A 27,621-nucleotide genomic window follows, 5' to 3' on the forward strand; every position below is an offset into this window, starting at 1 on the left:
TCTCACGACCCACGGTCGCCGAGAGAGAGATACCTAATTTACATCCCTCTCACGACGCACGGTCACCGAGAGAACCTCACCTCAAAGCTCACGATGCTGGGTCACCGGGTTCCTATCTTAATCTTACCTAAATAGATATGAGAGGAGTTACTTATTATAATTTGTGTATATAATAAGACTTTTTATAATAAAAAGGTGAAGGGAAAGTCCAAATCCCGAGTACATTTTATTACTCTACGGAAGAAATTTTACAACATAAAAACGAATTTTGCTAAGGGAAATTATAAATTGTTATTAATATTTCAAGAATTAATTAATAATAATCACAATAAAACGCACAGGAAAATTTCAATGAAGCATGTAGAAGTTGACAAAAATGAATGAACATATAATATTCGAAAACGTTTATAAGAAATTACATAAACACGTTAAACCAAAGTATAACATGGTGATTTATTTTCTTATAGGCAAATCGGAATGATATTTTTTCCGAAAAGATATACATCCAACTGATCAACAGAAGTATTTATTATTAGGTTACATCTTGAAATCACTAACATACAAAAAGTACAGAATTGGAACTTGCAACTATAAATTTGTAAAGTATATGTTAAATTGTTATAATATGATTATTTGCATACTAGTTATATAAATAAAATTGTTTTAATGTAATTCAAGATGTTTGAGTTTTCTGTACATTTTAACTAAGGGTTTTAAACAAAGGAATGAATGAAAATGATCTATCACTTTCTTTCATACAGAACATTTCGTAGTTACCATACCAGAATAGAGAAAGAAACGAATATTCTAGCTGCGGTGACAATTAAAATTCAGGGAAAGGCAAACAAAATCACTTGAAATTATCCAAAGAAACAGCAAGTATTCCTTAGAAAACATAACATGCATTTTAACTCTGGGAGAACTGCTAACGATTAAAGAAGATTTTGTGAAGAAAACGGAATTGAAGTCTGTACAAAGTGAGAAATACAATTAACAGATAAAATTTAAACATAAGTAAAAAGTAAATAGAAATAGCTATGTCCTACGCGATCCCATAACGTGACATCAGAAAACCTTCTCTTTCAAGATATGGATAAATATTATAAATATTAATATAAATTAACATAATATGTAATATCGAAGATAAAAAGGTTTTACACATTATAATACAAGTGTTTATCGTCGCACGAGATGATATGTACTCTTGATTACTATTTACATATTTGTGATTTTAAAAAATAAATCAGAAAAATATATCGATTAATGAAAACTTATGAAAGAACTTTCTTACAGATTGAAAGGATGTAGATTAGGAAACAACTTCAATTAATGAATCTCAGTAATATTTATTAAAAAAACTAAAAATAAAGATAATTTCAGATACACTTCGCATTATCTAAAGCTTTCGAAAAGAAGTATTTATGAACAATTATATAAATTGGAATTTTATTCAATATTTTAGTAGCTTATTTTTTTGTGAATTTAAACGTAAAGTAGTTAAATTAGGAAGATAAGGAAAATTCGAGACGTTCAATTTGTTATAGGAAGAAAACCAAAAAATAAAATAATATACGAGAAAATGTCTTCTAAAAGTTGTATAAACTTGTGTTTTGAGGAAAATACTAACTAAAAATTGTGTAGAAGAGAATTAAATTTCATATAATTTAAAATTATTTTGAAGGCATTTTAATTTATAATAGTGAAACATAGTGATGTGAAGTGTAGCAATGAAAGCGGTGGAAGTAGTTGAAATGATGAAAAGGAGTAATATTTCAAATAGCGATAAACATAATAAGAGATGAAGAGGAAAGGGGTTGACTTATTTGGATGATAACTGAAATATTTTTACACAACTTATTTCTTTTGTGAAGAGTGTTAGTCAGATTTACAGATTATTTTATAAATTTGTGGAAAAAGGTTATAAAATTGAGACTTTGAATGTAGATCTCTTATATAATAAATATGGGAATGGATTGCGATTTAATACATGATCGCCTTAAAGTAATCATGGATATCTTAATCTATTAGTGGCATAAATATAGAGCTGAATATTATTAATTGTGATAGAAATATTATTAGAATGAATGTAGTTAGAAGAAACAACGAATATTACTAACCAAAATAAAAATGTAATAGTGAAAATGAAGATAATAATGATCATGATAAAGTGATTGTTTATTATACTGAAAATATTCTTTTTAATTTCTTACGTTGATGGGTCATCAAAATTAAAAACGTTTTGCTAATTAAACATGCTAATAAACCCAACACGATTTGAGACACATGCGAATGTAATTGTTGGATTACATGATTAAATATTTAGTATCTTTTCGAGATTTTTGATGTTAAGGAAGAGATGTTAAATAGTGTGTTAAATAATAAGACAATGGGAAATTTAAATACACATATTGTAATAGAATTAACAAAGTTATGAAAAAAGGCAAATAGAGGTTATTAATGATGAAAAAGACTGAACTGATTGACACGCGTAAACAATGTGAAGTTGAAGAGAGAAAAAGTATCACTTAGCCAGATATTATCATTTAAATAATATATGTTCTCCAAATATAAAATACGACAGGAATTTCCAATACTGAAACACAAACATATAAAACGTTTTTCGCATTAAAGAATAACTTTTTGCACAATTTAAATTAGCACATCCCCTATTAAAAAATAAGCAAAAGAACATAAATTTAAATATGACTACAAACAATTATAGTTGAAAATATGTGTTAAGTGTTTTAATCTGTCACATTATAAGAGACATAGATTTGGATAATTAAACTTTAAAACATCAAATGAAAGAACCAATCTAGTTGAACATACTTGCAATATTAAATGATAACTCATAATACAAATTGAAAGGCTTTAACGTAAAGGTTCAGCGTGGTAATTACACCCTTTCTGACCCAGTGGTTTCAGTGTGAAACCACAGTTTTAACTATTTTCTCCGTGCATCTTAGTGGATTTAGAAGGAAATCATCTTTTAGTATGAACTTTGCAAGCCATCTAAGGACAGGAATTTAAATTAATTCCAGGATTTTCATTCGCGCTGAAACTGTATAGCTAATTCACGTTCAAAGCTTGCTGTTTTCTTTTTCTTGCTGATTTCTGTTTTCATAAATTCATTCTTGGGGAAACAAAGGGTTAAATTTAAATATCAATTCGGATTTGCCAAATAAGTACCAACATGTTCTTCTTAAATATACTTTCTCACACAGAGTAAAGTTAAGAAAATCAGTAATCAATAGGTATACAAAGCCAACAAATGTTTATTGTAATTTATTGCAAGCTACTTAAAAATCTTAGACTTATGTTCCAACTATGTGAGACCATGAAACTATAATCAAATTATTAATGAATTACAAAGAAATAATCTGATGTTATCAAATTTCCTGTTCAATTACTATCAATTTCTTAATCAATTAAATAAACAAAAAACAAAACGTGAGAGCAACGTGCAATTAATCAATAAACGATTACAGTTATGAGGAAAAATTTAATATGTATTCACTTCAACCCACAAGTAATAAATTGAGCAATATCTTAAATTACAAACTAAAGACGACAAAACAATACTTTTGTCAAGTAGAAGACTTGCCAAGGTTATAAAATAATCAAAGAACAAAACACCGAGAAATTTTACATCTGTGTCATATTTACCATAACACTTAAAATGCGCAAAAAGAGTGTTGTTGAAACATGAAAATGGCACAAAGTGCATACAAAAGTGACACTGACAATTGCTGGGAAAAAATAGGTGTCAGTATGTGCAAATAGAATGCAGATAAAATACAGTTTGAAGATATATTGAATTGTGATTCAAAATTACGCAGAAGACTATAAATGGTAAGAAATCTGATCACTATTTGGAAGATATGTTAAGAGAAGAAGTTTATGAATAATATAGATTTAAGAGATTCAGGAAATAGTCGCGGAACAGATTAAAAGCAAACAATAATAGAAGATTTCGGTCATGTGTATTTGTAATAGATTTTAACAATGGCGCAGTAGCACAGAAACGAAGTTACGTTTTCAGCATCGTGTGGGGAAAAATATATATCTATAGATTGTGATGTCAAAAAATGGATGCAAGCGGAACTGGAGCAACGGGACTTGCAAATAGCATTATTAAAAGAAGGTTCGATCCTAAAACAGCTAATTATATCGAAGCATTTTGTATCAAACGAGTATCAAGGATGCTGCTACAGCAAGCATATGATATCGAGTATTGCAACAGCCAAATATCTAAAAGATGTAGTAGAGCACATGGAAAGAAAACTTGCCCTGCCAAAATTAAAACATGTCAACGTTGCTTATTCTTTGGTTATCTGGCTCGCGCGTGTCTAGCCCAAAGAATTAATCCAGCTTATAAATACCAAAACCGTATCCAGGATCGTGATGTCTGTGGTTTTCTGTCTCAAACGCACGATACCAAGAAAAGAGACACTAATTCAAGCAATAAAACAGCTCAATCCAAGCCGAGAAGATATTCCCAACACTTAGGCTTAGCAGAAGAGAGTAAAAATCTTAGAAAAAATAAACATCTTGTAAAGTCTAATAGAATGGATGAAGATAGCAGATGATCGCCAACATCGTTGAAAAAAGCAAGAAGGCTGAAGAAGAAGGGAAGAATTATGAACTGTTTTGTAAGGAGCATGAAAAAAGTTCGAATAGAACATCCTTAACCATATGATGATCAAACAGAGAGGAAACATTATAGTTGATCTTTAAGACTTCAACTATAATTTCTGAACTATAATTCTTTTCATTAACTCAAGAATTTCAAAATATGTTATGTGTACATTAAAACCAGAACAAACGTTATTCTCACATGATATAATAGCAAAAGCAAATTAAAGTGAGTTCATGTTATTATATTAAACACTATATATTAGGGTAGGCCGAAAAAATCGAAAATTGATGAATCGACTTCCGATAGTGCAGGAAACTTGCCTTAACACCTCAAAACAACATCTGCGAGATTTCAACGAAATCGGTTAATATCTTGAGGTTTCTCAGAGCTGCCAAAAATTTGAAAATTATTCAAACCCCCTTTTCTATTTTTTATTTCATAAAAGTTTTACATTAAACAACTTCCGACAGCAATTAAAGTTCATTTTAATAGTCTTTAGCAACAGTAAAAAATTTCAGTTATATCAATGAATATCTTTAGGTTCCTCAGAACTGTCAAAAAATGACACAATTTCACCACAATCCTACTTAATTAAAATCTTTATATTTTAATTATGCTCGTAAAACAAATTCTGATTTTTTTTAGATAAATTGCCAATTGTTTAGTTGGCAACACTGTACATAGTAAAGAGTAAACTAGTTGGAACTAGTAATTGTTAGCGAGCGGTTGAGAAGGGTGTTGTACGTACAAATCAGAAATAATCAACACGTGGCGTTCAATGTGAGATTAAAAGTACTATTTTTATTTTATGCAGTTAGATATTAATTATTAAATCAACATCAAAATAAAACGTGTTGATCTGTTCCATTTTCTTTGAACACAAGCCAATGAATTGAGGTAAAAGGTTTTGTTATTTTAGTATAGTAAGAAATTAACGTTAACGTCAAAATGGCCTCCTGCAAGCCAGTAGACAAGAACGAGTCCGTGACCTCTAGGCCAAAGTCAAGCAAAGTATTGCGGAACGAAATGGAGTGTCCGATAATCGGACCGCCAAAGAACTTGAATCCTTGCCAACTTCCAACTATCCCCGAGGTACTGCGATGTTGCTTAGAAGAGAGGTTCAACATTGTAAATGCTGCAGGCAATAAGAAAGACCCAAGTTTTTCTGCTATTGCCGAAACAGTTGTAGTAAAAGTTGAGGAATTGTACCAAAAGTGTTCCATCCCATTTGTTAGTCACGACAGAGTTATCAAGATGATTAAAGGCTTCCACGTAAATAACCAGGCACTAAAGAAGTACTACAAACGTGATAATGAGAAACCGCAATATGCCGCTAAACTGGATGAGTACATCAGGGAAGCTGGGGGAAAGCTTCTTGACATAGCTTCTTGCAAGTGCAAGGATTTCAAAACCTGCAATTGTGAAAAAATAAAAAAAAAGGTTCCTCCACTTGAGCAACCCTTACTTTTGGACCAGAGGACTGCAAAGAAAGAGAAGATTGGCTCCGTGGACAGAAATGAAACTAAAAGGATTTAGCATAGAGAAGACAGAAGGAACCGTGATTCCATAAGGAAAGAGAGGACTCTCCGAACGGAGGCTATCGATCAGCCGGACTTCGAATGCGAAACTATGCACATGCAGGAAGACGATTCAGATTCAGATTCAGAAGAGATGCAATGGATCTGTCTAAGGCACTAACTGTAAGCGAGCAAACTGATGAACAGCCCTGCTCTTCTGCCAGCACCGCTACAATCACCCGAACGAACAGTCCCACAATATAAAAAAATCGTCATCGACATCACAAATGCGCTTCCATCTGGCGAAAACTGCTTTGGCTAGCGACAGGTTCGTCGTTTCGGACGTGCCAATGCAGATATTGCCACAAGTGTTCCTCAAGATATAAAGCTCGTGAAACCAGGTGAAACAGTTCTTGTAATCCATAAGAATAAGATTAGAAGGGAGAAGATGAAAGTGAGAGGTTCGCTTCAAGCTGGAAACGACACGAAAGTGAAAGGTCTTTACTTTGATGGAAAGAAAGACAAAACTATATACACCTACATTGAGAAAGAAGAGTCTAAGTCATATCGGAGGAGCAAATCTGAAGAGCACATTTCTCTTATCGAGGAGCCAGGATCGACGTATATCGGCCACCTTACACCCTCATCTGGCTCAGCTGATAATATTTTCAGAAGCATAACTGCTTACATGGCGGATATTGGGGACGATCTGGAACACCTTATCGCTTTAGGTTGTGATGGTACGGCTATCAACACAGGTTTGAAAGGTGGGATCATTCGTCGCCTGGAAGAGAAGCCTAACAGACCCCTTCAATGGCTGATATGCCTTCTGCACCTAAACGAGCTTCCGTTGAGGCATTTGTTTGAGCACTTGGATTGTGCAACCAGAGGTCCACGATCCTATGGGGGTGAGATTGGTCAGCAACTGGAGGGATGTCAGAGCCTGGGAGTAACGACTTTCGAAGCCATAGATTGCGAGCTACCTAACGTCAATGCGAATGACCTTAGCTCTGACCAAAAGTACCTGCTAGAAATTTCTCAAGAAATGAAATCCGGAGTTTGCAGTCTCGGTTCAGCATTCCGTGAAGAATGGGCTAACATTCCTCAAGAAACCTTCCAGCACTTGATTGAAAGTATGCCCGCGAGAGTGAAAGCAGCCATCAAAACTAAGGGTGGGCCAACACTATATTGAATTCAAGCAGTACCAAAAGATGGCGCCACGAACAGCGTAGTAGAGAAGAACCGACAGGAAAGACACCGAGGAATGCCGAAAGAAGACGGACTTCACAGAAGGACAGATAAAAGCTCGACCATCGAGGGACCCGGACAGTCGACCAACTGCCCTGAGGTCGCATTGGACTAGGATACACCTATCCTTACCCGAGGTCAAATTGGACTAGGGATCCTACTACAACCAAGCCTCGCGAAGCTGCCTTGGTCTGAGGGAGATATCCTTTAAACTCACCAGAAAAAGTAGGTGCCTTGGAGACTGCCTTGTGAGAAGGGGCACCGTCCAAAACACCTATTTCCTGTCATCTGGTCAATAACAAGATAGACACTATTTTACTCTTTGTAATCAAAGACATTTGTGTTTAACAAATTTTATAATAAATTAGTCAAGGGAAAAAAGAGTAGCTCGAACCGTTCTTTAGCCTCTAACTATAAAGTTATTACATGGTGTAGGTACCAGAGTTTTGTACGGGGCGCTCTTTTTATTAACTTTTAAGCAGGCACTGATAAGGTCAGTATCAAAATCCATCTAAGTTTCACTACTTTTAATTTCTTTTCTTTCTTCTTTTCCGAGTTCAATTTATGCCGGAAACTAGGTCAGGGTAAACAAACATACAAGTCAGGAGGAAATAATACGAATACGACAGAGGGTGCATCTAATATATCTTTAACATTCCTTATTTGATGAAGTATGCGGGACACGTGTACGAGGATCCGGACAGATTTTTTATGCTATTCGACCATATGGCAACCGTGCAATCACGGTTACCAACTACGAAGGAAATTTTACAGACATATCTACAAGACACGCAATAGATCAATTTTGCAGCTTAAAAACTAAAATCAATGTGGTACGATTTCCTATGAGGATTTCAAATCTAAATTAGTAGCATTAAGTAGGCCAAAGGTCCCATCGTATAAAGCAGAATTGAAATTATTCGAGGTCCAACAATGAATAGATGAGTCCATAGACTCATACTTTTTATGTAAACTCCGAGCAGTCAGACAGCTACTACCGGAAGCGACAGAATCACAAAAAATCCATCATTTATCCTTGGTACTACAGAGGGATTTCTTTAATAAAATTGCTTTAGAAAGGTTTGCAACAGTAGACGCCCTACAGGTTAAATTAAACACGTTGGAAGCCGCCAATTATCTTTTAAGAAAAAGACAGCATGCATAGCTATCACAAAAACTGCACATGCTATACGGCCAATATCATATATCTATCCTGCAGAATATATCCTATGGCTTACAACCGAACCAAAGACAATGTCTTCTGTACAACAGTTATATCACCATACTTATCCTATACAAACGCAACCACTCACACAACCAACGCAAAGTTATGAACCTACATATCAACAGAAATTGAATCCTTCCATCACGATTTCTAACCTAACCCTCAAGAACTTCAAACCCCAAATCAAGAACATAGGTCCATTCCTCGCAACGAGCAAAATCCTCCTCAAAATGACATCTCAAGCTTGGCCAACAAAATTGAAGAATTGTCGCTGGTGATAGTCCAAAAAAGTTACAGAAACCAACCGAAGAATAGGAATCAGGGAAATAGAAGGAGGAATAACAATAATGAAAAGAAAAAGCGGGAACAAGCACAGAAGTCAGCAGGCTACACCTACGGAAGGTCAAATTTTGGTATGCACGATGTACAGGAAGCAGGGGCATGGTGCACCCGTTTCTTATAGGCGTAAAAAAGTGTAAGGTAGTCCCTTGACAAGGGGTCGATAGCCATCATATCTCAGAGCAGGGAGACCAAAGAAAAACTGACAAGGACAATAGCATAAATTACAAAATTCCTGTAATAAAAGAACAATCAGGACAATTGGCAAAAAGGGAAACATTGCATTAGAGGACGAAAATAACAGGTCGAATTTAACAATTAAAACTATATCAGGTCCTCAGAATGCAATAATTGACACCGGTAGCACGATATCACTCTCGCCAGCCTATATTTTGCCCCTTGAGACGAGTCTAATTCCAGTCCAGACAATAGTGAAAGGAATTTCACGAAACAATATTTGTTTGAGCCAAATAGCACTGATAAAATTTAAAATAGATCAAACAACATACACTCATTACTTTCGAGTAATTGACAGGACAATGCCAATAATTATAGCAATTGACTTTCTCCAACGTTCGCCTTTCTACTATCGACTTAAACAACAATATAATCTCTTTCTAAGCGTCCAAGGAAGTTACAGCTACTAGCTGAGAGAAAAGAAAACACGCTGATTGCTTTTACAACTTAGATAGTATCGCAGAGAGACCAAAAGTGTTTGTACGTGACTAAGCAAATAAATTTACCTCCACGTTCGTTCAGGTGGCAGGAAAAAAAGCTGAAAAGGAATTCTTGAATATATCATTGGTTCCGAGAATACGTGAGAAACATAGGTTAAATGCTCTCGATCAGAAGATAGGAGATAAAATGACAATTTTAATTTCAAATCCCAATTGCGACAGCGTCATTTTAAAAAGGAATCCACCAGTGGCGGTTCTTGAGGAAGGACAGCAAATCTCTTTTAACGCCTTAAAAGAACCAAATGTATTAGAAAATCATATCAGTTTAAGACAAAAGAAGAAACGGAAAAACAACTAAAATACACAAAAATACTTTTCAATAAAGAGCTCTTTGACGTCAACCACGACCTGGACAGAAAGCAAAAGCAAGCAGTTTATGACTTATTGTTTAAATATAGAGACGTTTTTACGCATGCCCCTGACGACATCGGATATTTTAGGGGATATATTAATAAAATTAGGATTTCTAAGTCTGCTGTATTTCATGACCGTTCTCCGCATATTCCATTACACATCAGGAACCAGGTAGACCAATAGATTCAAGACCTTATTAATGCAAAAATAATTAGACCTATAGATAATAAGGACTTCTGTTCCTCACTTCTAGTGCTCAGGAAACCTAATACTCAAGACTTCCGGATAGTTCTCAATCTACAGAAGTGTTAAACCAAGTATTTATCGCTGCCATTTCAAACGAAGGTCTATCTAAACTCTATAAAATTGAAAACCCTTATAACAATTATTGACCTTTCAAATTCATACTTCCAAATTTTGTTGCAATCCTAAGAGAAGCAAATACATTACGTTTGATATCAATCATACCAGAAAATCATACAAATGTTTGAGGTGCACAATGGGGCATAAAACAAGCTCCCAAAGTCTCAGTGTCACAACGAGGATGATTTTGGAAGGACTGCCCAATAGGTCTACATTTTTTGCGGATCAACTTGTCCCCAGTGCATATAATTTTCCACAGCATTTCCAGGATTTATAATTACTATTTCGGAAGCTTAGAAAAGATGATTTTCGGGAATCCCCAAGAAGACACGCATCGTTTACTATGAGCTTAACGTATTAAGACACCTTGTTAGTGAGGAATCCATTAAAATATCTCCAAAGGTAGCCAAGAAAATGCGAAATTTTAAGAGACCCACTACAAAACGGATTCTCAAAAGTTTTATCGGAAGAATGTTCATACCTTAGAGCGCACCTGAAAGACTTTACGATAAAAATTTACCCTTTCCTGCAATTAGTATCATTCCTAAGTTTAAATTCAAATGGACAGAGAATCACGATGTTCTCTTTGAACAGTTGAAAGAAAACATATTAAAAGCCCCATCACTCGCTCATTTTAGCGACTCACTAGAAATCCGCGTCTATTCCAATAGCAGTCAGATGCAAATAGCTGGAATACTCGTTTGCTATGACCTAAAACCGAAACTGAGAAGGTAGTTGCTTATTGTCCTCGAAGATTAACGAAAAATGAGCAGAAAACAAGCATATGGCAAAGGGTTGTATGCTATCATATATACATTGCGCAAATTTCGCTACTTTCTACGAAATAGAAAATATAGTGACGATAAACACACAACTGACAAGGTCGGGAAGTATACAAGATATAAGCTATTCTTAGCTTATTATGATTTTAATATACAGTATTTACCTGGGTCCAAACATCCAGAATATAACTAGTAGGCTCGGGCAAATCCAAGATATTAAGAAGGAAGAAGAAAAAGAAGAAGATAACGAAGATAAGGGTGAAGACTACCATGCTTTTAAAACAAATAGTCTTCAAGTTAATATTATAGAAGCAGATTATGACAACCTTTTACCAAACATCGCAAAAGAGCAGCGTAAAGACGACAATTACAAAGACATCATTTCCGTTTTAGAGGGGAAGGAACTGGTCAAGATCTCCACGGTCAGATCAGTAAGATTTTTTTGTCTGAAAAACGGCATACTATATAGGAAACAAAACAATCCTGATTCTGGCTTACTATATATTTTAGGTATACCGAAGTCGCTTGCCAATTTGTGGTTCTCAACCTTCCACCGCCAAGCGGTCTATCCGCATTTTGGTTTCTCAAGTTCTTTAAAAGCGCCATAAAAATTGTATATGCCGTATCTCAAAAACAATCTTGCTTACAAAATACGTACGTACAAGACGTCCCAACGTCTGGAGAAGCTACCACAAAAGAAACAGGCCGAACTACTATATCACCCAGTAGGTGAGATAGATACAACATAAGTGTAAGACGAAATCGGACCCTTCCCAAATAAAGGAGGAAGAAATATATACATATTAGTAGGAATCCCCACTTCACGACAAAAGCACATGTCAACACAACGCGTGGTATTGATTGTAAACAGCTTAGCAGACAGGAAATCGACATGAAACACACCGAGGAATGCCGAAAGAAGTCAGAACCTGGAGCTGACAGATAAAAGCTCGAACTCCGAGGGACCCGGCATCAGTCGACCAATTGATCAAGTAACCAACATCTGCCTTGAGGTCGCATTGGACAAGGGATACACCTATCCTTACCCGAGGTCGCATTGAACTAGGGATACTTACTACAACGAAGCCTCGCGAAGCTGCCTTGGGCTTACGGGGCTAACCTTAAACACCCACCAGAACCAGCAGGTGCCTTGATGACTGCCTTGAGAGAAAGGGCACCGTTGAAAACACCTATTTTCCCTCATATGGTGAATGTAAGCAAATACATTTGTATTTAACAAATTTTATAATAAATTGGTGAAGGGGAAAAGACTAACCCGGACCGTTATAGGATTTGAATCGATAAGTTTAATAGACTTAGCAAAATTAATTTACAAGCAAAACCATATAACGACATATAAAATTATTTTTGAAACAAATAATTAGTTTTAAAGTTTAAAAATGGTGTAAATCCATAGAACTACATTGATTCAATTAAAACGATAGATGTAATGCAACAACTTCCGAAACAACCTTTTTAATTACCTTACCAATTACGTGTAACTGATAAAAGTCTATTTATATGCAAAAAAGATTGGAAATTATTTAATATTACAAACTTCGAAAAATGTGATAAACTGTACAACAAAGCTAACTTTATAATATTAGTAAATATATTGTATCATATTATAACTGAATGTTTACAGGCGAATGTAGAAGCTCTTGCTTCTTATTATACAGAACGTGGATGATCCTGGAATTTAATGCTAAGCATCATTAACATAAAATTAGAAAAGTTAACTAAATACGAAAAGATATTATTAATGAAAAGTTGTATAAGCATGTAATTTCACTCTGTTGCAAAATTATCAAAAAAATACAATAAAAGCAAATATTAAATATAATATGGTAGACTACAATAAAAGCTAATATTAAATATATCTAAGACACAGTGACGGAAATACCTCCTATACTTGTGGTATGAGTCAATACGTGCCTTACAATTCTTGAAAGAACTAGTCCCTACACTGATGTAATTATCGTTCAAGTTTATTCAAACACTTGTTCTATATTAGAATCACATTTTAAATAACCTAATATAACTGAATAATTTTGTTATATTTGTTTTTATAATCCTGATTATAAAATTATATTATCTGATTGAGCCACACAATGTGAAATTAAATTGACATATTACAAAATGTCGTTTATTGTTCACCTTGCTTTATTTTATATAAACGTTGTGATTTTTCAACAGTAATTTACATTATATCCTTACTTCTGTTACCATAGAATAACTAAATATGTCGTCTTGGTGATGACAACAACAACACATTCATTTATTTGATACATCCGATTTATAACATATATTTTCTTTTCATCTTATTATTAATCCCGCTGGCTAGAGCATATTTTATATACAAGATCAGACATTTTGCCCAAAGAAGACAAGGGTATAATTTAAAAATACAACATATCGTTGTACATGGAGCGCGGATATGTGGACTTTCTTTTTATTTATCTTATAAAGAAAAGAAAAGAATCCCGGACCGTTAAGATTCCTACACTAATCTTCAGTATTTTCAGACATCCCTCGTATGATAACAAAATCACATTTCAATTCACATATCATTATTAATAATTCATTTTACATTTACATTTATAATCATTTGTATATTTATATTTTAAGGGGAAGGCGTTGTACCTTTGAAACAATGTACCTTTGAACACCTGGGCTTTTCTCGAATTCAAAGCTACCTACGTGCAGTGATTAAAGTTCGTTTGAAAGATTAAATGAAAAAAGCACTGCAAAGGAGTTTAGCTGTTGTTTACTGAGTGATGTGTCGAGTAATGTAGCTTTTAATTTTTTCACCCCCAAAACGAAAGTTTTTTGTAGTTACCTTTTGAGCTTGTGCTCTTCGGTTTTCGCAACTTGTGATGTTTATTTGTCCAACTTGGGGTAGAATCATTGGCGGATACAGTAATATTTTTAGTTTTAACTTATGTTCAATATTTAAGCTAGTGGTGAACTCTTTTTCATAATGGTGACCCTCTTGCACCTATGAACATTAATACATCGTGCACCTTTGAACGATACATAATACTGTTTAAAGCTACACAATGTAAGTAGTTAAAACAATTGATATATTTTATATAGGTTAGGTTAGGATATAAAGTTATTAATAATAATTTTAAGTAGTTTCAATATATATGCTTATTATATAACATAATGTTAACAGTTGTATATGCTCAACTTTATTGTTCACAAGTTTTTGTTAGAACTTCTCTTCAATTTTTAATTTAATTGATAAAATTTTAATTCTGAGGATCTTATTATTGCTAAACCTTTTTTGCAATTTAAAACTGTTAATATTTGTCGTTTCTTTTTATATTATTGCCCCAGAAACATTGAAATTATCACTGTTCAAAGGTACAAGAGTGTCTGTTCAAAGGTACACGTCCATAATGTACCTGTCAACAAAACGGATTTGTTCTTATTTTATCTTCTAAAAGCTATTGTAATTATGTAACACGTTTATCATCATCCTATCTGATAGCAAAGAGATGACATTTCAAATGTACGACAAAAATTGGGGAAAAAGTACTGAATAATAGCACCAAAATTTCGAAGACTCAAAAGTGTTCACAGGTTCAACGCCTTCCCCTATATAATATAACGTTAATAAGGAATTCCGAATTATAATGTTATATTAAGTCCATTCGAAACCATACAATGTTAATTAATAAATTTAAGTCATTTGGGCAGCTTTCATTACTAAATCAACACTAATGTGTTTGAAAAGCATTGGCAAATAACAGTAAGAGGAAGACTATTTATATAAAGTTAGACCCGAAAACAAAGGAACCTAATAATAAAACTAACTGTGTGACAGTGTATATGCAATATTTATGAAACAAGATATAAAATTGTTTAGTAAGCCGATTTATATGGGCATCAATATATTACAAGTTTCGAAAGTTTTAATGTATAGTTTCCACTTAAGGTATAGTGCAAGTCTTAATGGATAGTGTGTAGTAGCACAATCAAAAATAATTATTAGAATAATGTAGATTTATCTCAAGGAACCTGTATTTTATATACGAAATTGAAATACAAGACTTCCAAATATAAAAGTGTAAAATAACTAATTGAACAATTCGGCACTAGTCATTAAGACTAAAACAAACAATATGGAACACAAGTAAAAAATTTAATGTAGCATTAGGGAACAAGAGCTAAAGAAGCTAACGGAATAATTAAAAGTGCAATATCAAATGTAATACAATTTGATGATTAAATAATGTATTACTAATTACTTCTTATAAATGTGTTACTAAATAATGTATTATTTCTTATTAAATAATGTAAAAGGATTTAAATCTCATTACAATTCTTAAATGTGGTGCTTGTACTACAGCAGTTAATAAGATAACATCAGATTCAAATAATGATTCAATTGTGCACTATTACTAAATACATTCGCTTCGCGTTATTATTTATTAAAGTAGAAACGAATGCGTAGTATAGTTTTCAGATATCGTACCTTTGTGGTTTAATCAATAAACGTCTATGTACAGTTAAATGAGCTCATTATAATTTAATGAATCTGATTAGTTAATACAAAATGTGCGAAATATTTGTCGTAAATTATGTTTTTAGAATTCTATACATAAATTCTCTTTATATGCGTTTGCAAAATTCTCTCTGGAGCATGCATCAAATCCCTATTGTTATAGTAAGATCTTATGTATAGTTAGAAAGCACAGCTATTACATATTTAAAATAATATTTTATTAAAGGAACGACATCCATGTAGTCATTCATATATGCAAATAACTAATACAAAAGTAATTGACTTCGTAGTCACATTTTAAGAGCTGCAACTTAATTAACAATATATTATTGATTAAGATTTATATGAGTTTTATATATTAGAATTTATACATTGTATGAAACAATCTAACGTTGTACTCTCATTTCGATTTAGATTTATAGTTTGCAAGTAGAATCAAAATATAAAATATTGAAAATTTATAATATATAAAATAATTTAGTAGGTTACGAACTTTTTAATGTAATATACAAAATAATATATTTTCATTAAGTAGAATTTAGTAGTTACATGGTTGTTCATATATTGTGATTTTTTGAAAGATCGTAATATTCAAGTTAATTAGATTCGGTACGTAGCAAAGCCAGTTGATCATGTCTTCTTGGTCCTCTGAAAAGAAGTTTTAATACATAGAATTGTAAGATTTCAGATATGTAAGGAAATGCTTTAAGCATTTCGTATATTGGACTTTCTCTCTGTTATACTTAACAAAAGACATTTGTATTGACTAAATTCAATATAAGTGAAATTATTACTTTAATACTTACTTATTGTTTCATAAGTCGTAAGGTCTTCCGGATTACGTGATTGCATTGTTGATAAGGCTGAAATCGAAAGTACAAAATATTACTATTACATTAAAAATATAATAGTTCTTTGTAATAGTTATCATAAAATTAAAAGAATACTACTCGCAACAAATAACTGGACTAGACACGAAATATTGGAATTTAAATAACGAATTTTCAAGAATTTTATGATTTTACACGGACAATTTGTTGGGAAATAATTTTATCAATTGATTCTAATATCAGAATTGCATACACTTCTAAAATAGTTTCATGTATTCTACTTTTTTTCCGTATTGCTGCAGATAATCTACTGCATAGTTAATAGAATTTGTTACACCTACATACTAGAAGAGTCAGTACCCTAGAAAGTTGTTAAAATTATTAAGATAATGTAATATTCGGAATGGTTTATTATTATGGTTATCCTCTTACACTATGCCTTATAATACGTTAATCCAGAATTTCCTAACGTCGTCTACTCTGAAATTTCATTTTTCACGCTCTTCTTTATTTTAATACAATCATAAAGTATTCATGCAGACTTATTTATAAATATTTCATTTTACTAGATATTTTGTTTTTAGAAATTTTAATTGCAATTCAAACACAAAGTAGTATTTTGATGAACTGAACCACTCATTGACTTATCTTAAAACTTTTAAGCTTTGAAATCTTTAAAAATTATTTACAGTAACGATATTTTTCGCTAAATCGCTCAATTTAATAACTAGAATAAAATAATATCAGTATTTAAGTAATTTCTACTAAAACAATTAATTTTTAATGATCATCTAATGGTTCACCATCATGTTTTTGTTTAAATAAATATCCATAACGATGATTTTACAAAATTCGTAATTCAATTTGGAAGATCTCTATTATTTTTAAAAATCCAACAACACGACCTAAAACAATGGCGATTTCAGTATGCATTTAATTTGCTTATTCATAAACTGACAGAAAGGTATTTACTGCTATATATATATATATATATATATATATATATATATAACAAAAACATTTATATCTTCAATATTTGTCAGTTTCCAAACGAATTATTTTATTTCACAGCTAACAATTAATTAGTATTTCGAGACTAATTTGAATTAGTAATTATATATCGTTTACATATTGTAGACTTAAATTCAAAATTAGACAGGAATGAAAATATATTTTCATCTATACTTTTAAAGTAATTTTACTTCGTTTTTATGTTTACTTGACTGTACGTTATAAACAAACACTAAAATGCAATGTAATGTTTAAATTTTACGTCGCACTCTTATCATGGTTTGGCGAAAGGAGAAGGTTCGTTGTAAAGAATTCATGTAATTTTTTATCTATATACTTTATATTTTAATGACTATTTTGTTTCTCTATTCTTTTTGTTTTCAACTCTTAAATGACTCCTAAATTTATATATATAGTCCTTTGAGGATAATCACACGATCACAGATTACAAGAAATTATTTTCAACGAAGATGGTATGATACTGTAAAGCAACCTTCTTAAAGGAAACCTACATAATGGCAATGCCTGTATTCCGAAATAAACATTATACAACACATGTTCATTTGTTTGTAGTTTACTTGTAGTAGTTTATTTGTCCAAACTTGGGGTAGAATCATTGTGGATATAGTAATATTTTTAGTTTTAATTTCTGTTCAATATTTAAGCTAGTGGTGAACTTTTTTTCGTAATGGTGACCCTCTTGTACCTATGAACATTAATGCATCGTGTACCTTTGAACGATAAATAATACTGTTTAAAGCTATACAATGTAAGTAGTTAAAACAATTGATATATTTTGTATAGGTTAGGTTAGGATATAAAGTTATTAATAATAATTTTAAGTAGTTTCAATATATATGCTTATTATATAACATAATGTTAACAGTTGTATATGCTCAACTTTATTGTTCACAAGTTTTTGTTAGAACTTCTCTTCAATCTTTAATTTAATTGATAAATTTTTTATTCTGAGGATCTTATTATTGCTAAACCTTTTTTGCAATTTAAAACTGTTAATATTTGTCGTTTCGTTTTATATTATTGCCCCAGAAACATTGAAATTATCACTGTTCAAAGGTACAAGAGGGTCTGTTCAAAGGTACACGTCAATAATGTACCTGTGAACAAAACGGATTTGTTCCTATTTTATCTTCTAAAAGCTATTGTAATTATGTAACACGTTTATCATCATCCTATCTGATAGCAAAGAGATGACATTTAAATGTACGACAAAAATTGGGGGAAAAGTACTGAATAATAGCACCAAAATTTCGAAGACTCAAAAGTGTTCACAGGTTCAACGCCTTCCCCTATATAATATAACGTTAGTAAGGATTCCGAATTATAATGTTATATTAAGTCCATTCGAAACCATACAATGTTAATTAATAAATTTAAGTCATTTGGGCAGATTGAGAAGAACTTGATATAAAATGTATTTTATAGATTATTTCAATTAACTTTTGGTTTGATACTTAAAGTCATTAGCTATTTAGACAAATAATTTCAGTTGTCATTATGATTAACTTTGTAATATTTTAAATAAGAAATAATCATATCACAAATATATTCGAATGAAATATATATTGAGATAAAATTGGTATTGAACGCAGAAACAAAATTCAACATCAGGAAACACAATCAACATAGATAGATAAATTATTAGGTTAAATATAAGTAGAGATAAAATAACAAAAATTACAACATAATAAGTTAGAGCAAATATAAATATAATAACTTCGTTTTCTCTATTAACATTACATTCCATCTATCAAACGTCGCTCATATTTACATTAGCTTAAAGTCAGATACATTTAACGCTGACGTGGTTTTGACCCCCTCCACGTCTGCCAAATCTTGTTTAAACACTTGTGTATTTTTATAAATAACTTTTACTTTGAAAAACATAAACTTTTAATTGGCTATCTGCTGCTCAATAAACCGGATTTAACCTCTTCTTTCTTCTCTGCTTTATCGAATATTTTCCTCCACATATCATGTATATTTAGTCCATTATTGCAGTTCATAAGTTTTTCGCTTCCTTTCCTTTCGTATTCATTCTGTCTTTTTCCATTTTCTTAAAATGCTTCTTCCCTCCCTTTCAAGCCCCTCAATGCCTTCCCAGTGTATTTCATATCCTGTCTCGTTCGCATGTTTATATATTGCATTACTAACCCTTTATAATCTAACGTATTCCCTGTACTCTTTACACCGTTCTTCTAAAATCTTTCCTCATTCTCCTATAAAACTCATAGCATACTCTTTGCATCTAATTCTATATAGAAACCCTTCATCATTTACTTGATTCTCTGTGACCTTCATTTTCTTCCTTTACAATGCATCTAACATTCTTCTACTTCCCTTTCTCTATGTTCTTACTCCTTTCGTCAGTAAGTTCTTCAAGATTTCCGTTTTTCTCCTATGTTCTCTATCCCGAACCATCTTTTCTTTTCTTCTCCTGTATCTTCTTTCATTTCCATCTGCTTTCTTTCCTCTTCTTTCTTGCTATTCTTCTTCAAACTGTCTTGACTATATCCATTCTACATTAATAATCTAGAATGGCTATGTTCTATAAACTATGTTCTTTTCTCTTCTTATCATCACTGTATAACTGTCACCTCCTGACCCTTAACGATATTATTTTATCGTTGTTTGAGCCACACAATGAGTAAATTAAATTGACATAATACAAAGTATCGTTTATTGTTCACTTTCCGTTTTTTTAATAAACGTTATGATTCTTGCAAGGTAATTTACATTATATCCTTACTTCTGTTACTCTAACAATAACTAAATATGTCGTCTTGGTGATGACAACAACAACACATTCATTTATTTGATACATTGATTTTATAATATCTAGTTTCTTTTCTTCTTCTTCTTAATCCCACTGACTAGTGCATGTTTTGTATACAAGATCAGACATTTTGTCCAAAGAATAGAAGAGTATAATTTAAAAATACACCATATCGTTGTACTAAATACTTACATAATATTGTGATTTGCCATTAGCTTAAGAAAATAAAACACCATCATCTCCAAATGCAATGTTTTTCAGTATCAATATATAACATTTATATTAGAATTAGAATGAGAGTGAAAAAACGTTGCTTAGAATAATAGAATTTATGTTGTACGATTGATGGAAAACACATTGGTTAAAAGAATGACCTAGAATCTAAGAATATCTTAAAATCACTTTCATTACTAAATCAACACTAATGTGTTTGAAAAGCATTGCCAAATGACAGTAAGAGGAAGCCTATTTATATAAAATCAGACCCGAGAGACAAAAGAAACTAATAACAAAACTAACTGTGTGACAGTGTATATGCAATATTTATGAAACAAGATATAAAATTGTTTGTATGCCGATTTATATGGGCATCAATATATTATAAGTATCGAAAGTTTTAATGTATAGTTTCCACTTAATGTATAGTGTAAGTCTTAATGGATAGTGTATAGTAGCACAATCAAAAATAATTATTAGAATAATGTAGATTTATCTCAAGGAACCTGAATTTTATATACGAAATTGAAATACAAGACTTCCAAATATAAAAGTGTAAAATAAGTAATTGATCCATTCCGTACAAGTCATTAAGACGAAAACAAACAATATGGAACACGACTAATAAATGTAATGTAGTATTAGGGAATAAGAGCTAAAGAAGCTAAAGGAATAATTAAAAGTGCAATATCAAATGTAATACAATTTGATGATTAAATAATGTATTACTAATTACTTCTTATAAACGTATTACTAAATAATGTATTACTTCTTATTAAATAGTGTAAAAGGATTTAAATCTCATTACAATTCTTAAATGTGGTGCTTGTACTACAGCAGTTAATAAGATAACATCAGATTCAAATAATGATTCAATTGTGCACTATTACTAAATACATTCACTACGCATTATTATTTAATAAAGTAGAAACGAATGCATAGTATAGTTCTCAGATATCGTACCTTTGTGGTTTAATCAATAAACGTCTATGTATAGTTAAATGAGCTCATTATAATTTAATGAATCTGATTAGTTAATACAAAATGTGCGAAATATTTGTCGTAAAATATGTTTTTAGAATTCTATACATAAATTCTCTTTATGTGAGTTTGCAAAATTCTCTCTGGAGCATGCATAAAATCCCTATTGTTATAGTAAGATCTTATGTATAGTTAGAAAGCACAGCTATTACATATTTAAAATAATAATTTAGTAAAGGAACGACATCCATGTAGTCCAAGCACACACATTGACACAAGCACCATATCTAAGGAACGACATCCATATATACAAATAACTAATACAAAAATAATTGACTTTCTAGTAACATTTTAAGAACTGCAACCTAATTAACAATATATTATTGATTAAGATTTATATGAGTTTTATATATTAGAAGTTATACATTGTATGAAACAATCTAACGTTGTACTCTCATTTCGATTTAATTTTATAATTTGCAAGTTCAATCAAAACATAAAGTATTGAAAATTTATAACATATAAAATAATTTAGTAGGTTACGAACTTTTTAATGTAATATACAAAAAAATATATTTTCATTAAGTAGAATTTAATAGTTACATGGTTGTTCATATATTGTGATTTTACGAAAGATCGTAATATTCAAGGTAATTAGATTCGGTACGTAGCAAAGCCAGTTGATCATGTCTTCTTAGTAATCTGAGAAGAAGTTTTAATACATAGAATTGTAAGATTTCAGATATGTAAGGAAGTGCTTTAAGCATTTCGTATATTGAACTTTTTCTCTGTTATACTTAACAAAAGACATTTGTATTGACTAAATTCAATATAAGTGAAATTATTATTTTAGTACTTACTTATTGTTTCATAAGTCGTAAGGTCTTCCGGATTACGTGATTGCATTGTTGATAAGGCTGAAATCGAAAGTACAAAATATTACTATTACATTAAAAATATAATAGTTCTTTGTAATAGTTATCATAAAATTAAAAGAATACTACTCGCAACAAATAACTAGACTAGACACGAAATATTGCAATTGAAATAACGAATTTTCAAGAATTTTATGATTTTACACGGACAATTTGTTGGGAAATAATTTTATCAATTGATTCTAATATCAGAATTGCATACACTTCTAAAATAGTTTCATGTATTCTACTTTTTTTCCGTATTGCTGCAGATAATCTACTGCATAGTTAATAGAATTTGTTACACCTACATACTAGAAGAGTCAGTACCCTAGAAAGTTGTTAAAATTATTAAGATAATGTAATATTCGGAAAGGCTTATGATTATGGTTATCCTCTTACACTATGTCTTATAACACGTTCGTCCAGAATTTCCTAACGTCGTCTACTCTGAAATTTCATTTTTCACGCTCGTCTTTATTTTAATACAATCATAAAGTATTCATGCAGACTTATTTATAAATATTTTATTTTACTAGATATTTTGTTTTTAGAAATTTTAATTGCAATTCAAACACAAAGTAGTATTTTGATGAACTGAACCACTCATTGACTTTTCTTAAAACTTTTAAGCTTTGAAATCTTTAAAAACTATTTACAGTAACGATACTTTTCGCTAAATCGTTCAATTTAATAACTAGAATAAAATAATATCAGTATTTAAGTAATTTTTACTAAAACAATAAATTTTTAATGATCATCTGATGGTTCACCATCATGTTTTTCTTTAAATAAATATCTATAACGGTGATTTTACAAAATTCGTAATTCAATTTGGAAGATCTCTTTTATTTTTAAGAAATCCAACACCACCGCTTAAAATAATGGCGATTTCAGTGTGCATTTACGTCTTTATTCACAAACTGACACATAGGTGTTTATTGCGATATATATATATATATATAATTCAACGAAAACATTTATATCTTGAATATTTGTCACTTTACAAACTAATTACTTTATTTGCACAGCTAGCAATTATTTAATATTTCGACACTAATTTGAATTAGTAATTATATATCGTTTATATATTGTAGACTTAATTTAAAAATTAGAAAGGAATAAAAATTATATTTTCATTCATATTGTTAAAGTAATTTTACTTCCTTTTTGTATTTACTTGACTGTATGTAGTAAACAAAATCTAAAATTCAATGTAATGTTTAATTTTTACGTCGCATTCTTATGATGGTTTGGCGAAAGGAGAAGGTTCGTTGTAAAGAATTCATGTAATTTTTTATCTATATACTTTATATTTTTAATGACTCTTTGGTTTCTCTATTCTTTTTGTTTTCAACTCTTAAATGACTCCTAAATTTATATATATATATACAGCAAGTGTTTTTTTTGATATGAATTGAGCATCCCAATAATATATTTTTAAATCCACTATTAAATCCGAAAGAAGTGAAAATCTTTGACTCTCGGTATAGGATTTACGATTTAGATTTCTGGGCTTTTGGCATCTATGACCATGTTAACAGGTCACATATGAGGGATGACGTCTCTAGATCACACTATGCGAGGAAAAGGAAGGAAAGAACTGGACTGGGACTTATACCCTAGATATCACCCCAGCATTTGACATGTGTGAATGAGGAAAACCCAGGATAGCCTCATTCACGACGACTGGCCTGAAAAAGTTTTTAGACTTTTTTCACCGAGTGCTAAATCTGGAATCGAGCCGGTCACCTCTCGCACCGGAGGCGTGAGCTAAGATTCACGATTTCATCTCTTTTCAAATTAGCAAAAACCGGTAATAGGGAAACTCTGTTTTTTGAGTAGGACTTAGTACAGCAAGAAAAGTACCAATCATCAACTCTAATCCTTTATTCCAAACAGAAACGGTACAAATCTGATACTACTACTGTTATCCATGCAGTGAAACGAAATGAAATCAGGAGGCCACAATAAATTATTAACAGAATACTATATCCGAAAAAATATATTTCATCTGAAATTTATACTTCCACTGAAATCGGAAACAGTACAAAATGGTAGAACTTTTGGTTTAAATATTAATTTAAATATACCTAGTAATTATTATATGAAAATGTAAGAATTTCTTTTTTGATGCAGATTGAACGTCAGATGAAATGGTTTCTCTTCCCAGTGATCGCGGGCCACGGTGGCTCAGTGGTAGAGCGGTCACCTCTGATGCTTGGAATCCCGGGTTCGATCCCAGCCCCGCCAAGTGAACTTTGTAGTGGACAAACACCGAGTGCATGGATTTTCTCGGGGTTCTCCCGATTCCTCCCACTTTCTTCATTCCACCATTTCATTCATTTCTCATCTTCACCGTCTTCTTTAGCCTAACCGGCATAATCGTGGGACGTAAAATTCAAAGGTTTCATTTCATTTCATTTTCTTCCCAGTGATCCTTCTATTGAACTTGGAAGTTCAAATTACTTTTCAATTTTGCATTCGCGTAGACTGCAAGTTTACTGTACTTACAAAACCATTTGATACCATTTACCTTCATTCAACAGCGTATTGCCAAGGGAGAGTAGGGTTCAAAAAATTCTTTAAATTTTTTGCCTGAGAATCTATTTGAGATAGACAGAGTAAACTAGATATATGAGAAACATTGACACGAGCCGTAGCGCTTTCAAAATCTTCGCTTTTAAGTTGAGAAAAAAAATCGTTTCTTACAATATTTTAGTTTCGCATTTTCTATTTATAAAATAGTATTTTACAATTAGAAAATTTATAAAATAGATATTTTAGAATTACAAAATGGTAATATTTATAAAATTGAAAATACGCGCCTATCAACATATTCATTGGAATTACAAGTAGGTAAACATTTTTGGAGATTAATAATGCATTTTTACTTGCATATAAGAATACTTAAATTTATTTCTTGCAATCTCTCACATAATTTAATTCAACATTTTCGTAGTTCTAATTATATTTGACAAGATCTCTCTAAAATAAAATACGTAAAATTTAAAAACATATTTTCAAAGAGTTTTCAATCGTAAAAAAGTCTCAAAGATTTACATGTCTAATTTTCAAAATATATACGGAGAGAGAGAAACAAAATATGACCCTCTGGACCAAAATGACCCGCTTCTTATTATAGGGTATTTTTTACCAAATTACAGTTAAAAAAAAGTTGCATATGGAAATGGGGTTTAAGATTTTGAATTGTTTTCTAATGATTTACTACCAAAACGTACATATTTGACAAATTATGATGTGTAGAGAAAATTACCTTGTACTCTGAAATGATACGCGGGTGCATGAACACCCCTAAGGAAAATCGGTTTACATGAATCAATGAAAGTATCGAGGAAATATAGTAGTACAACCAGACAGCCTTAAAACATCTAACTTGGAACAAAATAGTTACACAATTTTAAAATACGATAAAGGTCATTGATGGATAAATGTAGTGAAATGGCCTCAGATAAATCTTGGGACAACAAGTGGGTGGTATGTAGTACCCCAAAGATACATTAATCCCCCACGTTTCAAACCTCAACTCTCATTGGTTCATGAGAAATGGCGCAACATCGGAAATGTGAGATTAATTTATTTCTCAAGGATGGCTTAATCGATTTTGTTCAAACTTGGATGTATGTATCTATAGGTGTATACAAGGACTTTGTCTGAAAAAAATAACAACTCCCTCCGACCATTTTTCCGATGAAAAAATTCGATTCAATATTTTGAGTACCTTTTGACCTATGATGATTTGTGAGCACAATTATAAAAAGTATGTTTTAGATGTCCCTTTGAATCTAGAATCACATATATTTTTTCCAAAATTGTATCACGGTTACGCCTTGGTCAAAATGGGCCAAAATCAACCATATCACACCTATGAGGGAGCAATTGCGGAAAGAACAGCTATTGATGTAGCTTTTGCGTGTTTGGTACGCGAACGAATGAGAAATCATACCGGCAAAGAGAAAACTTACTGAGGCCCTATTTGATGGTCTCTGGCGCATCATCCCTAGTTTGAGATATAGTGAAATTGTTCATCTTTAACAATTTATTCGCGAATAAACACCCTTGTCACTCTAAAGCAAACACGAAACAACGAATCTTTGTGATTGTGTGAATTTGTCGCGAAAAAGAAATGCTGGCAGCCAGGAGCGTCTGTTGTGATTTTGGGAGAGGGCAAGACACCCATCTACAAAAGAATTCCACGTTTTATATTGAAAAATTATTAGTCAATAGGACGAAGATCCGTCAATTGACGATTCTAATTTTTTTTTACTTCGTGTTATTTGCAATCGGTTTGGTATATCGTTTTAAAGTTTTCTGACTTTTATTTATTCCTTCTGAGATGTTTCGTGAAAGTTCTTATTAAATATTACTGTTTAACAGTTTTGAAAAAAATAAGGACTTACCATCGGTGGCGGAAAGCCGTCAATTGACGTGTTAGCCATCTAACACATTTCTCTTTATTCTGCCGCTTTAGTAAAATGATCTTCCTTGTAATTTGATATTTGCCAGTAAACAATGAAGATTTGGATAATTTCCAATATTTGTTTTAGGTAACTTATCCAAGCACACCCATACTGTACTACTACAACAATATATTTTCTTCCTGTCGGCTATGTGAAACTTCGTATACACATTAAGGAGTATTCATTTCATTTGTTTTCTGGCAGGTCGTACTGACGATTTTTGAATATTCAATAGTTAAGTTTTGGAGCGCGAGACGAAACTACACCAAGTTATGTAAACAAATCAACCAGTTACGTGTTACGATATTAGCCAAATCAGAATGTCGTCGTACTCTCCGAAGAATGGACTTACAGAGGCACAAATTATGGTAAACTCCAGAACATATCACCATCGGAATCTGAAATGAATGTTAATTTCTAAATTTGGACATTATTAGTGATAGCACTGACGATAATTATTATCCTTCTCTACTATATTCTACGAGTGCAGACGAGTTTTAACGAGAAAGGAACTTTTGGTTCACAATGCTACAATACCAGTGTTTATTATGTGGCCAGTAGCATTGTAAAAGGTAGAGAAAAGACAAGAAATCATCCTAATCGCCGTGTACAAAGCCGATCAAGTTCAGGATTGTGATTCAACGTTCTGCGATTGTTGACACTGAAGTTCAAGG

General features: G+C 31.8%; 1 protein-coding gene across 8 annotated transcripts in view; it reads right to left on the minus strand.

Annotated features, from left to right (window-relative positions):
* Positions 1-27,621, minus strand: part of LOC145680797 (uncharacterized) — a 162,343-nt gene that overhangs the window by 62,476 nt on the left and 72,246 nt on the right. For all 8 annotated transcript variants that reach the window (XM_081751840.1, XM_081751843.1, XM_081751839.1 and 5 more), the window contains 2 exons: positions 22,413-22,469; positions 16,524-16,580 (listed from right to left, as the gene is read on the minus strand). In XM_081751840.1, the coding sequence (XP_081607966.1) occupies positions 16,524-16,580; positions 22,413-22,469 (114 nt within the window). The remainder of the gene's footprint in view (positions 1-16,523; positions 16,581-22,412; positions 22,470-27,621) is intronic.

Source organism: Thermobia domestica, chromosome 3 (assembly GCF_964235325.1).
Source record: "Thermobia domestica chromosome 3, izTheDome1.hap1.1, whole genome shotgun sequence".
Classification (NCBI taxonomy): Eukaryota; Metazoa; Arthropoda; class Insecta; order Zygentoma; family Lepismatidae; genus Thermobia; species Thermobia domestica.